Source organism: Rhinolophus ferrumequinum, chromosome 5 (genome assembly GCF_004115265.2).
Source record: "Rhinolophus ferrumequinum isolate MPI-CBG mRhiFer1 chromosome 5, mRhiFer1_v1.p, whole genome shotgun sequence".
Taxonomy (NCBI): domain Eukaryota; kingdom Metazoa; phylum Chordata; class Mammalia; order Chiroptera; family Rhinolophidae; genus Rhinolophus; species Rhinolophus ferrumequinum.
Genome location: NC_046288.1, coordinates 40480109 through 40496606, shown reverse-complemented (window position 1 = coordinate 40496606; position 16498 = coordinate 40480109). Strand labels below are relative to the sequence as shown.

General features: G+C 35.7%; 1 protein-coding gene and 1 pseudogene across 12 annotated transcripts in view; both read left to right on the top strand.

Annotated features, from left to right (window-relative positions):
- MAPK10 (mitogen-activated protein kinase 10) overlaps positions 1-16498 on the top strand; it is a 287095-nt gene that overhangs the window by 134632 nt on the left and 135965 nt on the right. For 6 of the 12 annotated variants that reach the window (XM_033106084.1, XM_033106082.1, XM_033106087.1 and 3 more), the window contains exon 3: positions 4955-5026. The exons of 3 other annotated variants lie outside the window; for them this stretch is intronic. In XM_033106084.1, the coding sequence (XP_032961975.1) occupies positions 4961-5026 (66 nt within the window). In that variant the 5' untranslated portion in view covers positions 4955-4960. Of the gene's footprint in view, positions 1-4954; positions 5054-16498 lie in introns of all 12 variants that reach the window. 3 more of the 12 variants (XM_033106085.1, XM_033106091.1, XM_033106092.1) reach the window with 1 other exon arrangement.
- LOC117022571 (eukaryotic translation initiation factor 1-like) lies at positions 9772-14544 on the top strand (annotated as a pseudogene).

Genomic DNA, 16498 nt, shown 5'->3' with positions numbered 1-16498 from the left:
TGAACCTTAACATATATGTCATATCATGGATTAAAGTTAATTGGAGAGGTATCATAGACCTAAAAGTAAAATTAATAGTGTAAACTTCATGAAGAAAATGTGGAAGAGTATCTTTATGAACTAGGAGTGAGCAAAGATTCCTTGACAAAACCAAGAAATCACTAAAAGGAAAGTAATTCATAAAATTAATTTTGTAAACATTAAATGTTATTCACTAAGAGACAGTATTAATAAGCTGAATGTGCAATCCACAGACTGAAAGAAAGTATTCATAATACATGTATCTCACAGAGAACTTTCATCTGATATAGATAAAAAATTTCTATAATTTGTGATAAAGACACAAGCAACCCTCTCCCCTAACCAACAGCTCATCACCAAATGGGCAAAATTCCTGCAAATGTGCTTCACCAAAGAAGATAGCTAAATGGCCAGTAAACACAGGAAAATAGTTCCCAACATCATTAATCATAAGGAAAATAAAAAATAAAACCATAAGAAATATTACTAAACACCCACTAGAATGATTAAAATTTGGAAAACTGATAACATCAAATGTTGGGGATGTGTAGCAACTGAGTTTTCATCCATCGCTATAGGGGGACAATGTGTTTGGGAGTTTTTCATAAATTAAACACATCTCTGTCCCATGATGCAACAATTCCTTCTCTAGGTATTTTTCCAAAGAGAAATGAAAACATATTTGTGCAAAATTATATGTACATAAATGTTCATGCAGCATTATTAACTAACAAATAGAAGAAATACTTTAAATGTCCAAAACCAGAGTGGATAAACTGTGATACTTTACTCAGTAATAAAATGCAATAACTACCGATAGGTCAGTATGAATGAATGAATAGTAAAAGAAGCCCAACAAAAAGGAGTACTTATTGTATGAGTTCTAGGATAAGAAAAACTAATGCATAGTGAAAGAAGTTAGAACATTGTTGCCTGAGGGGTGGAACTATTGTCCAGAAAATGGCACCAGGGGATTCCAAACTATCCTTTATCTTCATTGCAATATGAGTTACATGGATCTATGCATTTGTTAAAACTCATCAATTTGTATATTTAAGAAATGTCCACTTTGCTGTGTGTAAATTATACCCGAATCAAAACTGAAAAACATTTTTTAAACAAGGAGTAGAGGTAACTATCTGGCGAAAATTGTACATAAATCTCATGAAAATGCAATAAAATAATCTCATAGGTTATAATTTGAGGAGTAAATCATTTCGCCTTTGTTGTTTTTTTTTTTTTTTTTACTTACTGACTGTATTTTAGTAATTTTTTTTTCATAGGGGGAATTTATTTTCTCATATAACAGAGAGTTTAGAAGTAGAGAAGACCCAGAATTTCTTCATTCAGTAGTTTAATGGTTTCTGATTTACACTCCTCAGCATTTGTTCTCCAGGTCATTTCCTATTAGTAGCTATTATGAGTGTTTTTGTTCCAGGCATCTGTGTATAGACAACAATGCCCAGCAAAAGAGTGAAGGACCACAATTTCCTGTGTCACTTGAACTTTTTTCTATTATGAAATATTTCAGATATATCAAATAGCGTATACTTAAATATGTAGAGTTTAAAGAATGATAATGAAATAAACATGCATGAGTTCACCACCCAGCTGAAAGAAGCAGACATATGAATACCTTTGGAAACCCCTACATTCCCCTTCCTGGTCGCTTTCTTCCCCTCCCCGGAATTTTGCATTTTTTATTCTTTTGCTTTTCTTTATATCATAGTAAAAACATATTCTTAAATAATAAATTGTTTAGTTGTACATTTTGGAACTTTCATAAATGAAATTAACCATACTTCTTTTCATTTGTTTGACATGTTTATGATATTTTATCTTGTTGATACTTGCTTCTTTATTCAACCATTTCATTACTATATGATATTCCACTCAATGACTATACCATGATTTATATATTCTTTGTTCTTCTCTTTATGAATATTTTTTCCAGTCCTAGTTTTATCTATCTATCTATCTATCTATCTATCTATCTATCTATCTATCTATCTATCTATCTATCTATCTATCAATCATCTTTTACAACGTATTCTAGTGAATTGCCTTTTACATATATCCTGGTAGTAAAACTGAACAGTTTCTCTGGGAATATGTATAGCAGTAGAATTGTTGGGTGGCACGCTATGTACAACTTCACTATATTATGTTATTTTCCCCATATATTGGGTTGTTCCCATTGCCAAACCTATCAGCACTGTATAAATATTCCCATTTGATCTACTTCCTTGAAAATATTGAATGTTATAGTTTTCAATTTATATCAATTTGATGGGTATAAAATAGAATGTCATTGTGGTTTTAATTTACAAATATATTTATGGCCCCTTTTATGTTGTTTTTTCTATGAAATGTCTTCCATATTTTTTGCCCATTATTTTATTAGGTTCTTTGTCTTTTTCTTCTTCTCATTTAGAAACTCTATAGATTCTGGATAAATCTTCCATTGGTTTTATATATTTCAAATATCTTTTCTAAATTTGTGGCCTACTTTATTACTCTATCACATCTTTTCATAAACAAATGAGAAATGATAAATTTTAAATAGTCCATTTTATCAGTAATTTCCTATATAACTTAGCATATTTGTATATTATTTTTGATGTATTTCTGAGTCATCCAACTACATTTCCTTCTATAATATTTAAAGTTTGCCTTTCCTGAAATTTTTAATCCATCTGAAATTGTTTTTGTGCACAATATGATGTAGAGATTGTCAAGAACTCTGACCAGCCTGAGAGGTTACCTTACATGCAAGCTAAGAAGTTAGCTTGCCACAATTTCATGGATACTTGCAAAAGACACAAGATTCTAAAGTCAGATACAGTCTTTATTATTCAAATAAATAGCAGTAGCTAGAGTATCAGTATTAATGACAGTTCCTAAGGCTCCAATTCCCACAGGGTGACTCAAAAAAAGGTCAGGTGACTACTGCACATACAATTCGGTTATAGATGAGGAACCTCAACCTTACGGAATCTAAATCCCTTATAATGGGTAGTAAACATGCCTGACCTTTGCCTCAGAGGGACAACTTATCTATATTATATTGGAAAGTAGTAAAACTTGGCCTTCATTCCAGATTGAGATACTATCTTTCTCTTCCAAGTTTGTTTGTTGTATAACCATCTTTAAGAAGATTGTCTGGAATGAAGGCAGCCAGTGCTTCTGTTTGCAAGACATGGAGAAATGGGAGAGGACCATACAGAATTGTTTCCCAGTGTGGTTGTGCTTCCTTTCTTCCCCTTCCCCATATTCATGACCAATTGTCTCAGCAGGATGCACAGTTTCTCTTTTCCTCATATATCTTTAATATAATCAGGTTTAACTGACTATAGTAACATAATATAACATAATCAGGTTTCTACGTATATATGTTTCTGTTTCTGGTCTCTCTATTCTATTACCTGATAGTCTATCTCTGCATCCACCCCACATACCATTACTTACTAGAGCTTTGTAATAAATTTTGATCTCTGGTAGAGCAATTCTCTCTCCACTGCCCACAGACAAATGCCCACCTTATTCTTCGTCAGGAGTGCCTTATATATTATTGTTCTTTCATTCTTCCTTAAATTTTAAAAATCTGCACAAGTTCCAATGTAAAACATTTTTTTCTTGCAATTCAGACCTTCCTTCTGGTATTGTTGCACATGCTCCGGAAATTTGTTTAAAACTTCTTATCTTAAACTTTTTGCAGGAGTCTCCAATGTGACTTTCCACCAGAGATAGGTTCTAAGCTTTGTTCCCTGAACTCTGCGTGCCCTTTGAAAACTAAAGTTCTAGACTTCAAACATCAGCAGATGGCCTGGGAACAAGTGGCAGCTTCAGCTCATTCACTTCTCTGCATGGATCCTTTCACATTGTTTTCAGCATCTCAGAATTTTTCTTGCCTTTCTTTTTGCATCTCATAAAGATACTTTATGCATCTTAAAAGATATTTTGTATATTTCATCTAATTGAGTTTTGCATTGAGAGTTGTTTTCAGGATATTTAATCATTCATATTTCCAGAACAAATCTTATGTCAGTAGTGGTTTTAAAATTCTTTAATCTCACAGAATTGTGTCTTGTAGACAATAAACATTCAACAAAGTGTGTTTAATTGAATGGAATAAGATTTCAGTTGGGTTTCCCTGATGCTGTCTTGTCATTGCCAAGTAACCCAGTGCCTGATGTAACTTTTCCACCATTAGATAATTTGTATCCTCTCCTTAAAACTTTACAGAATTATAAAATATTTTAAATGTACAGAAAATAATATAATGAAATCTTTGTACTTACCACCAAGATTAAAGAAATGTTAATATAGTGCACTGTTTTCTTTGGTCTATGGTTTATGGTTATGTAACAACGCAATGCATATTAATATTTTGTATGCTTTAAAATTTTACATTAATAATATAGTGATCTTCATACCCTTTTGAAACTTGTCTTCCCCTCCACTCAATATCATGTTTGAAAAATTTATCTGTGCTGATACATTAAGCTCCAACTCAATTATTCCAAGTCCTGAATGTAATTCTATTATGAATTCCATTTTATTTAATAGTCCCATTAGTCTACAATAAACATCCTTTATATCTTCTTGAGCATATGTTTGAGAATTTTAAAAACTAGATGCCTAGAACTGAAATTGCTATGTACTAGGATATAATTAACTTCAACTTATTAAGTATATCCATTTCTTATATCTACTATTTATGATTATGATGACGTGGATGATTATAGAAGATAGGACATTTTTACCTTATTTTATTATTTAATATTTACCATTTGTGAAAAGTACCTAATAGTGGTCTGCATAAGGAATAAGCTGACCTACCTTGTGTATAATTCTGATTATATTAAACTTTATACTGTAAATGATGAATAATGAGGTGATTTGAAAATTCATGCCCCCCTTTTTTCTATAGGTATTTATGAGCCTCCATTTATTGTACTACTGCAGTGAACCAACTTTGGATGTGAAAATTGCCTTTTGTCAGGTGTGTGTTCCTTACAGGTAAAACAAGGTACAGTATAATTCCCTTGTATTTCCATTTTGCCATTCCATCTTGCACGTGTTCCACACCAAAGTTAGTATTTCTGTAATATTAAAAGTAGCGGAGGAAGTAGAAGTAGATATTTATATATATTTTTCCCCAGTTCAAGTTAAAATAGAAATGAAGAGAATTCTTTTTGATTATAAATACAATATTGAATCACAATGTAAAGTGATTTCTTACTAGGTTTCACTTATACTTAACATTTTTAATATTTCTTTTCAAATCCTTGAAATGAGGCTTTAATCATCAAGAGCTGAAGTCTGTGTTATTAGTTCCCATCCGAAGGACTGATGAGCCCCACAGAGAGTATCTCCAGTACCCATATGTAATAACGTGCAGGTGGTGTTCAGTTTGCTGATGTCCACTTCTAACCGGTAGTTAGTAAAAAATAAAACAACAATGACAGGCAAATAATACATTTAACAAATAAACTTAACCTATGTGAACAGTAAGGAGGTGGCAACAATGGTTGGTAGTGTGCATGGACTGGGTAAGAGTCTGCTCTCTTGTATTCATGTGAACTCCATTCTTAAGAAAGAGGCTACCTGAGGTGCCTGTACTTACTACAGATATGTTTAGGGTAGTCCTAACCTAAGCCTGTGGTCCATGTCTAATTAATAGTACTTCCTTTTACTCTCAGGAAGCCTTCTTTGGACAATAAGTTTTATGGTAGCTCTGTTCACACCCCAAGCAGAGAGCTTCACTTCCATTTTTCTGTAATGCTTTTCATCGTATTGTCTCATGTAGCTGTGTTGTAAACAGAGAATGATATGTATCCATTGGAACCAGTTTAAAAAAATAACTCTGCAGCTTCTACTATTTTAATACAATCTTTTTAGATTCTATTAATAGTGTATATTATGGAAAATAAACAAAAAATATAAAGGGAAACAAAGCATTGCTATATTTACTCCCTCTGAGCATATTTAGAACTGCTATGGAAAAGTAAATTGTGTTACCTGCTGTGAATGGGATTTAATTATCTGCTTCATCTCTCAGAGCTCTAAATGTAGTGCCTGAAGACTTCTGGCCTTTATATAACATCTCTTCTCTTACAAGAACTCTGGATCTGGGCAGCCTTGGCTGGAAATGGTAGATCTACCACTTATTAGCCATTTACTTGCAACCTGTGGGCAAGTTAGTTAATCTCTCTGTGCTTGTTTCCTTACTTGTGAAAAGGGGAAAATACTAGTACCTATCTTCTACAGTTATGCGAGTTAAATGATTCATACTTGCAAAGCACTGAGAACAGTGTTGGAATATATGTTTGTTAAATAGCTACCTACATTTTATGTAAATTTACATTCACTCTTCTAGTGCTCTCGTAGACTCCCAGTGTTTTAATTATTATCTTAAATACTTCCACAATTATATCTCCAACCCAAATCTTTCCCTGAAACCAGGCTTGTATGCCCAATTGCATGTTCTATATCTCTATTTAGATGTCGAATAGGCGTATCAAACTACACATATTCCAAACCAAACCCTGATCTTTCCTCCAAAATTGCTCTGCTCTATCTAATTCAGTGAATTCTAAATCCATCTGTCCAGTTGCTTAAAACAAAATTTTTGGAATCGTTTTTTTGGAAAATATTTCACATTCAGTCCATCAGCTAATTCTGTTGGCTCTACATTCAAAATATATCTGGAATCTCACCATGCTTCACCATTCCCTCCATTACCACTTTGGTCCAAGCTACCATTACCTCTTGCCTGGATTACTTCAAGAGCTTCTAACTTTGCTCACCCCAAAATGATTTACTGTCAAAACAGCAGCAAGAAGGATATTTGAAAAATTTAGGTGAGATCATGTCACTCCTTGCCTCAAAACAAAACAGAGCAAAAAAACCTTTCAATGTTTTCTCATCACACTTATGGTAAAAAACAAAATTCTTACAACAAATACCCAAACCTTCACCACCTAACCGCAAGAGACCTCTTCCTGAAATGATCACTTGACCCACTCCTTCACCACCTTCAGAGCTTTGCTCAAATATCATTTTTTAAGGAAGTTTTTCCTGACTATCTTATTGAAAATTGCCTCTTCCTACCCAACACTGCCTACACAACTTCCTCACCTTTCTTGTATTCTTCCATAACACTTTCCAGGATGTGACATACTATCTGTGTGACGAGTGCGTTTCTTCTCTCTAGAGGGCATTTTTCACTTGGGAAGGAATTGTGCTGGAGCCAGCTCACACAGGCTCACACGTGTTGATTATGCACATCTCTTCCCAACTCTAAGTTCACTGATGACAGGTTGGTAGATTAAAATCTGTCATGATAGGAATATTATATTATGTAAATAAGCAGCTGCTACAAGTTAGTCCTGTTCCCTTCCCACCACCCTGAAATGTTAAATATTTACCAGCATACTTTGGAATTTGGTCTCTTCTGGACACTGCTGTACTATAGTACTAACAGTACTATCTGGTATAATGTAGTCTGCCACCAAATATTTGCTTAATGAATGAATAAATCATATATGTTTAGTTTATGTAATGAACGGCAACTGAGATAGTGCTCAGGTGGAAAAATGAATGAATTTCTGGGTAGAATATCTGGGCCCTACCACTTGCAAGCTGTGTAACTGTGATCTATTTCCTTAGTCTGCATGGTCCTAGCCATTTACTATGGGCATTAGCATTTAACAAGAAACAAAAAACAAAAAACTAAGCTCATGGTTTTACATATTTACAGATTAAAACTGAACTTCAAATTATCAATAAGAATATCTTAAAAAGTCAACTAGTTTTTAAATCCTAAAAGTCTTTGTATAGGTTGAAGTTATTTTTAAAATCCGCTCCCAATATTTGACTATAGATGCATAATTTCTATTTCTACTAAGAGCTCTTTTAAAGCAAAGGAATAAAGAGAAGTGAAGCATGACCTTTCTTAATGACGCTGATTTTTTTTTTCTTTTTTCTTTTTTTGCTTACTGTGAACTTTTGGTACCTAGAAAATATACATGCATAGTCTATAACTTGAAAAAAAATCTAAAAATAATCATAGTAAGCAGAATATTTCTAGTTGTAGCTCAGAGTATTTCATTTGCTATCCGTGTAGAATTTTAATTTGATAATAACGTTTATTTTTTTCTTTTACTTAGCTCTGTGCCTAATTTACTACTCTAGCAGTTTAAAGAAAATAATGTATGTAATTTTAGAGACAGAATAATCTACTCAGGTTTCCTTTCAAACTATGTTCTTTGGAAGCTTCTCATGTTATGAGACATCGCATGGATCCTTGTTCCGCTGCAGTGTTTCATCTGACCACCAGCAGGGTTAGGTTGCTCCCAATTTTTTGCCACATAGACTATACAAAAAGACCTTAAGCAATTTGTCAATAATTAATTAATGATTAAGTGTATGCAAAATTCAGGCCTCCTGAGTCTTAATCTGTGGCTTTATTTTTCATTATGTCATATTTCCAATTTTTCACTGTTATCAATAAAAAATCACAGAAAATATAGAAAATAAGCTTGCCCAGGTAGTTATTTATCAATAGAAAATATGTACATTATCTGTAATAGCATTAACCTATTTCTCAATTGAATTATTTGAAGAACATGGGATTCATTGAATTTTTTAGCTATTCCTATTAATTTTGTTATTTTTCTTGTTTTTAAATAAAACCCCATCAAGAAGCTTTTATAAATAAGGGGCTTCTTGTTGTATTCTGGGGAGAAATTTGTCTTTGAAGTGGTAGACATTAAAAGAATAATCTTTAGTTTGCACTAATATAAATCCTTTAAAAAAATATAGACCTACAGGGGATTGAAAGTGCAAAAATGATTGATCCTGTAGAGAAATAAGTAAGCCTTCTTTGCTCAGTTGAACAAAGAAGTATGGAGCTGTTAAATTTCACTCTATGAATTAAAAACAAAAATTGTGAAAAGTGCTGTTTTTGGAACTCTGCTGTAGTGAAGAGATGAGTATGTGTTTTAACCAGGGAATACAGACATGAGAGGTAATATGTGTTGGAAACTGCAAGCACACCCACTGGTGTCTACAGCATTTATCACATCCTGATGGGCATTACCATTAATTGTAAAGGTCTGTGTTTTCCCCCACTTAATGGTGACTGCATCAGAGGCAGGACCAGGGCATCCTCATCCTTGACTTCTAAGCCCAGAAATTTATCTTAATTCACTAAATGTCCAACAAATACTTTTTAAATAAAAGAAGCTAAATAAAAACTTAATAGAAAAACACCAGTTTCTGGTCAAGATGGTGGTATATGAAAAGCTGTGCTCACCTCCTTTTATGACCACATTAAAATTACAAGAAAATTATAGAACAATCAATCTCAAAAACCATCTGAAGACTAGCTGAACAGAAGTCCTATAACTAAGGATATAAAGAAGAAGCCACATTGTGACTGGTAGGAGGGGCAGAGACATGAAATGGACTGACCCCACACTCAAGTGTGACGGTTGAGAATCGGGAGGGGCATCACAGTTGCAGAGGTCCCTCCTAGGAGTGAGGGGCCTCAGCTGCACACAAGGCTCCCCAGCCCAGAGCACCAATGCCAGGGAGAGGAGCCCTCATAACATCTAGCTGTGAAATTCCTCAGGAATTCCATTCATCTGCGTGAGATGGAAAGCTGCTGGAAACACAGGCATACTCTTAAAGGGTCCATGCACAGACTCTCTCACTCCCAGGCACTTGGGCTCTGGTGGAGGGATGGCAGCTCGGGAGGTACCAGAGAAATATAGGGAGAGGGTGAGTTGTATGGCTTCAGGGCAAGGGCTTGAGGGACAGTTCCCATTGTCCCTGTGTTGAGCCTTCCTCTTACACAGCCAAATCTGAATCTACATGGGACTGGTGAACTCCACTCACTCCACCCTGGTGACTCACTAGGACCTTGCCTCATCTAACTTGCACACTTCCTGAGGTTTTTTTTCTTCAGTGGCAGGCAGCCAGCATTGGCCCACACTGCAGTCTTTCTTAGACAACTCTCAGGGGTCCTTGGGCCCCAAGTGAGCTGTGGCTGGTCTTGGTGTGCTCTGTGCCTTTTGCTGAATGCTCCAGGTTCAGCACTGGCACCAAATCTCAATCTGCATTAACCTGGTGAACACCCTGCCTCACCCAACTTGAGTACTGACTGAGGCTTTTTCAGTGGCTGAGCCTTCCAGGCCTCAGGGTGCTTTGGGCCTTTTACTGAGCTGCCACAGACCTGGTACTTGTGGCAGATGTCCATGGTTCACAGGGAGGCCTCCCCCGCATGCCTACAGGTCCAGCACAGGCAGCAACCAGCTGAGGATTGCTTTGTAGCTGTGGGCTGGTCACAGGCAGTGGCTGACCTTGGCTTGCATGGGAGCCCTTCCAAAAATGCCCAGAACCAGTATACTTGGTGGCTGGCTTCACACCATAACAGAGCATCACTCGATTAGCCCCCAAATTGTCACACCCAAATGGTGGTCTCTACAGGCACCAGAGCCCTCTGGGACCAATTAAACTCCATGTGGTCAGCTCCGCACAGCAGGTTATATGCTGTGGTCATGACCAATCCTCACAGCCAGTCAGCCTGACGGTCAATCCCACCCACTGATATGCCAACAGTAATCAAGACCCAACAGAAGGGTACACACAACCCACACAAGGGACACTCCTGGAGCACCTGGCTCAGGTGCTCAGGGAGACTATGCCACTAGGCCCCCACAGGATACCTACTACATAAGGCCATTCTGCCAAGAACAGAAGATATAGGAGATCTACCTAATACATAGAAACAAATACAGAGAGATAGCCAAAATGAGGAGACAAATAAACATGGCCTAAATCAAAGAACAGGAGGAAACTCCAGAAAAAAACTAAATGAAATGGAAGCAACCAATATACCTGGTACAGAGTTTGAAACACTGCTTATAAAGTTATTCAAGGAACTTAGTGATAACTTCAACAAGGAGATACTAAGCATAAAATAGGACACAGAAACCTAAAAAATAAACAGTCAGAAATGCAGAATACAATAAGAATAGCCTGAAATGAACAATACCCTAGAAGGCATCAACAGCAGATTAGATGAGGCAGAGGATTGAATCAGCTATTTGGAAGAAAGGAAGCAGGAAACAACCGATTGGAACAGCAAAAAGAAAAAAGAATCCAAAAAAACCCAAAAAAAAACCCGGATAGTTTGAGACCTCTTGGACAACATCAAGCATACCAATATTTGCATCATAGGGATACCAGAAGGTGAAGAGAGAAAGCAAGGGATGGAGAACCTATTTAAAGAAATAATGCAGAAAGCATTCCTAATTTGGTGATGGAAATAGACATACAAGCCCAGGAAAAACAGAGAGTCCCAAACAAGATGAACCCAAACAGGCCCACACCAAGACACATTATAATTGAAATAGCAAAGGTTAAAGACAAAAAAAGAATCCTAAAAGCAACAGGAAAAAGGCAACTAGTTACTAACAAGAGAGCCCCCACAAGACTGTCAGCTGATTTCTCAACAGAAACTTTACAGGCTAGAAGAGATTGGCAGGAAATATTCAAAGTGATCAAAAGCAAGGACCTACCATCAAGACTACTCTACCCAGCAAGGCTATCATTTTAAATTGAGGGTGATATAAAGAGCTTCCCAGTCAAGAAAAAGCTAAAATAGTTCACCCCCACCAAATCAGTATTACAAGAAATGTTAAAGGGACTTCTCTAAGAAGAAGAAGGGGGAAAAAAGAACATAAACATGAATAATAAAATGACAATAACTATGTTCCTATCAATAATCACTTTAAATGTAAATGAATTAAATGCTCCAATGAAAAGACCTAGGTTAGCTGAATGGATAAGAAAACAAGACCCTACATACGCTGTCTACAAAGAGACCCACTTCACATCAAAATACACACACATACTGAAAGGAGAAGGATGGGAAAAGATATTTCAAGTGAATGAAAATGAAAAAAAGGCTGGGGTAGCAATACTTATATCAGACAAAATAAACTTTTAAACAAAGGTTATAATATGAGAAAAAGAAGGAAATTTCATAATGATAAAGGGATCAATCCTGCAAAAGGATATAACACTTGTAAAAATTTATGCACCCAACATAGGAACACCTAAATACATAAAGCAAATATGGACTGACATAAAAAGAGAGATTGACAGTTAATAGTCATAGTAGGTGACTTTAGCACTGCACTGACACCAATGGATGGACCTCTAGACAGAAAATCAACAGGAAACACTGGCCTTAAATGACACATAGATCAGATGGACATAATTGACATTTTTAGAGCATCCTACCACCAAAGCAGCAGAATATACATTCTTTTCAAGTGCACATGAAACCTTTTCCAAGATACACTACATGCTAGGCTACAAAACAAGTCTCAATAAATTTAAGAAGATTGAAATCATATCAAGTGTCTTCTCCAACCACAATGGTATAAAACTAGAAATCAGTTACAAGAAAAAAACTGAAAAACACATGGAGGCTAAATAATGTGTTACTTAAATAATGAATGGGTCAACAATGAGACTGATAAAGACAGTAGGATAAAGACTGTCTTTATCCTACTATATGTTCTTGCCACCTTTTTCATAGATTTATTGACCCTAGGTTGTTGACATGTCAGCAACCTAAATGCCCATCAATAGATGATTGAATAAAGAAGAGGTGGTATATAGATATACAATGAAATATTACTCGGTCATAAAAAAGAATGAAATCTTACCATTTGTGACAACAGAAACAGACTCATAGATACAGAGAACAAAATGATAGTGACCACATATGAAGGGGGTGGGGAGGCTCGGTGAAAAAGGTGAAGAGATTAAGGAGTACAAATTGGTAGTTACAGAACAGCCATGGGATATAAAGCACAGCATAAGGAATACAGTGAATGATGTAATAATTATGTATAGTGCCAGTTGGGTACCAGACTAATTGGGGGATCACTTCATGTATTATATTAATGTCCAACCAGTATGTTGTACACCTGAAACTAATATAATATTGAATGTTAACTGTAATTGAAAATTTTAACAAAAAAGGAAAACACCACTTACCATGTAGAAATTTGTTTGCTTGTCTTTCAAAATCAAGTCAATTTTCAACATCTTAACATCCTATAAGTATATTATTAATAGACTGAATTGTATTTTGGTTATTTTGCTAATCACAAATCAGTATTAATCTGACATTTATTTAAAAGTTACTAACTTATTATCCTCTCTAACTGCTTACTGATAATGGAGTTTATGATCATTTAAAATGATTTCTTGATTTCTGAAAATCTGAGACACAGAGGGTTCATATTAATGAATTGGCAATTATAAGTTTAAGTAGCACTAGAAGTAAAGGGACTGAGCTCAGTGGGCTTCTTTTTGGCTATGACACAGAAACTCTATGCCTCCTTACATTTTCTATGCAAGTAGGTATCTACACATTGACTGATTATTAATTGATTCCATCATTATTTATCCAGCACATGTTTACTGAGTACCTATAATGGGTACCTGTAACTTGTGGAAATTAGGGATGCAGGACAAATGATATGGAGCACCCTCTGGCCTAAGGCACAGTAGAGGGTGGCTAGGCTTATAAAGACCTATTCCTCTCTGAGCTAAAGACCTCAGTGATAACTGTGGTCTAAACAATTATGAGAGAAAAAGAAAGCCTAAACCCCAATAATTACTGAATGCTTTCTGTGTGTGAAGATTTCATTAAGCTTTAGTCTTCAAAACACCATGAATTATGAGAAGGCATTATCCAATTATGTTTTATTCTGGAGTTAGAAATCTCAATTATACTAGGTCTTTCCTTAGTCCCATTATTAAATTCCTAAATAGTTTATTGGTGTACAGTGCTTTTACTGAAGTGAGTAGCTACTAAATATAACTAAGAACTAGAATACTATGATTAAATGCAAAGAAGCCTAAGATTCTATTGGTCACCAATAGGAAAAAAAGGAAGACTTTTACATATATTCCACAAGATGGCCCCAGTCACTGAGTTGCTGCCAAGGACTCAGCAGCCTCTCCTGAAGCCGAGGACTCAGCAGCCTCTCCTGAAGCGCCCCCTGCTTCCTTCGCTCTGTCCCCCCTGCCTGCTTTCTCCAGTCGCCCCCTTCCGCAGGCGGTTTCCACTGAGGAAAAGGAATCATATCGTCTGTCCGCTATCTAGAACCTCCACTCTTCCTTCCCCTGTGGTGATGAAAGTGAGGGTGATGATCCGCTTCCTGCTGGCTCTGAGGATTATATCCTTCTAAGAATTCAACAGAGAAACGGCAGGAAGTCCCTTACTACTGTCCAAGGGATCAATGATGATTACGATAAAAAGAAACTAGTAGAGGTGTTGAAGCAATTTGCCTGCAGTGGTACTTTCATTGAGCATCCAGAATATGGAGAAGTAATTCAGCGTCAGGGTGACCAGCGCAAGAACATATGCCAGGTCCTCGTAGAGTTGCACTGGCTAAGGAGGACCAGCTGAAGGTCCATGGATTTTAAGTGCTTTTGGCTCACTGAAGCGTAAGTGAGCATTTCCTTGCAATGAGTAGAATTTCCTTTCTGTCTCTTGTCACAAGTTAAAAAACCTCACAGCTTGCATAATGTAACCATTTGGGATCTGCTTTTAACTTGGACTAGTGTAACTCCTTCTTACAGTAAACTGAAAAGAGCCATGAAAAAAAAAATTCCATGATGATTGTGACATATAAGGTTGGAAATGTTATTGGGAATATAACAGAAATACCAGTCTCATTATGGAGTTCTTATTGTCAAAACTTTTCTTCAATGTTATTTGAGTTCTTACTGTTTTTTGGTGTAGCACCTTGTTCCATATGATAGCCAAGACTGAGCCTGTTGATTTCTTCTAGTTAAAGCAATACTTTTCTTAATAGATATAAAATGTTACTAGGTGATTTGATTAGTTAATTAAATTTTCTTACTCTAATATTTGGATAATAACAGCACTATGTGTGTATATGCAATAATTTTCCTAGCCACAGATAATGGCTGTTCTAAATAAATGAAAATTTATTCTTTAGCAAAATTACCAATCGCTATTTTTTTTTTTTTTTAATTGGGGAAGGGAAACGGGACTTTATTGGGGAACAGTGTGTACTTCCAGGCCTTTTTTCCAAATCAAGTTGTTGTCCTTTCAGTCTTAGTTGTGGAGGGTGCCGTTCAGCTTCAAGTTGTTGTCCTTTCAGTCTTAGTTGTGGAGGGCACAGCTCAGCTCCAGGTCCAGTTGCTGTTGCTAGTTGCAGGGGGCGGAGCCCACCATCCTTTGTGGGAATCGAGGAGTTGATTCGGCAACCTTGTGGTTGAGGGCCCACTGGCCCATGTAGGAATCGAACCGACAGCTTTCAGAGTTAGGAGCATGGAGCTCTAACCGCCTGAGCCAACGCCAATCACTTTTGATATATTATTTTTTAGTACAATGTGTTTTTTTCTCTTTCAATCTTTGGAAATTCTAGGATATTTGCAAATATTTATGAGCTGCATTAGCTTTTTGTAGACTTTTATAAACATGGAAACTAGTAAACGCAGGAATTTGTAAAAATAGGTATTCTGGAATGCCCATGGAATGGTTTAGTTTTAAGTGATATGTTCAGATTTAGTATATAGGGTATTTAAAAATATCATTAAACCTGATTCCAGGATTATATGGTTTTAAAAAATAGTTTTTGCTTTTAAGAAATTTTGAATTTAAAGTGACTTGATTTATCCAACTTATTTCATTTGAGGGGTCTGTATGTTTCTGTTTCAAAGACTGAAAATATCTAGTGAAAGATTTTACACTTCAATGGATGGTCACCATAGATAAAATGAAGACTTGTATACCGACACTGGGGACTAGAGCCTCAAAGGAAAATATATTTTGATGGGGCAGGGTAAAAGAAAACCTGTATAATCTCACAGGGAAACTGAAAATCATTTTTGGTGGTCTGTGAAAGAAATGGCATGTTTTGGAGAGATTGCCACCCCAGAACACTAAATTTAGACACTTAACTTCGTATAAATGTGGTCTAAGGGAACCAGCATATTGACCATGGGTATATTTGACGGTCTTGGTTTTTATTATTTTTTTTTAAATGAATGATTTTCAGATGTAAACTCATAGTTTCCTTTATATTTTAGTTTTTCATGTAACAAGACAATAGAATTTTTTACTTTAGCTTCTCTTTTTAAAGGGTTTCCTCTCCTGTGTGTTATTTAAGGAAGCCGGACTCTACTCTGACTTTCTTTTACATCTGTTTTGATACATTGCTTTTGATTTTGCATTCATTTTCTAAAATCCCAACATCTATATGCTTTAATGCATGGACTATAGATAAATTATTAAAAACAGCAGACATGTTGTTTTTACATGTTTGTAAAAACACAGCACATCTTGAATCATGAAATGAAGCACTGAGATCTGTACTATGAGAATAATAACCAACATACCAATTTTTGT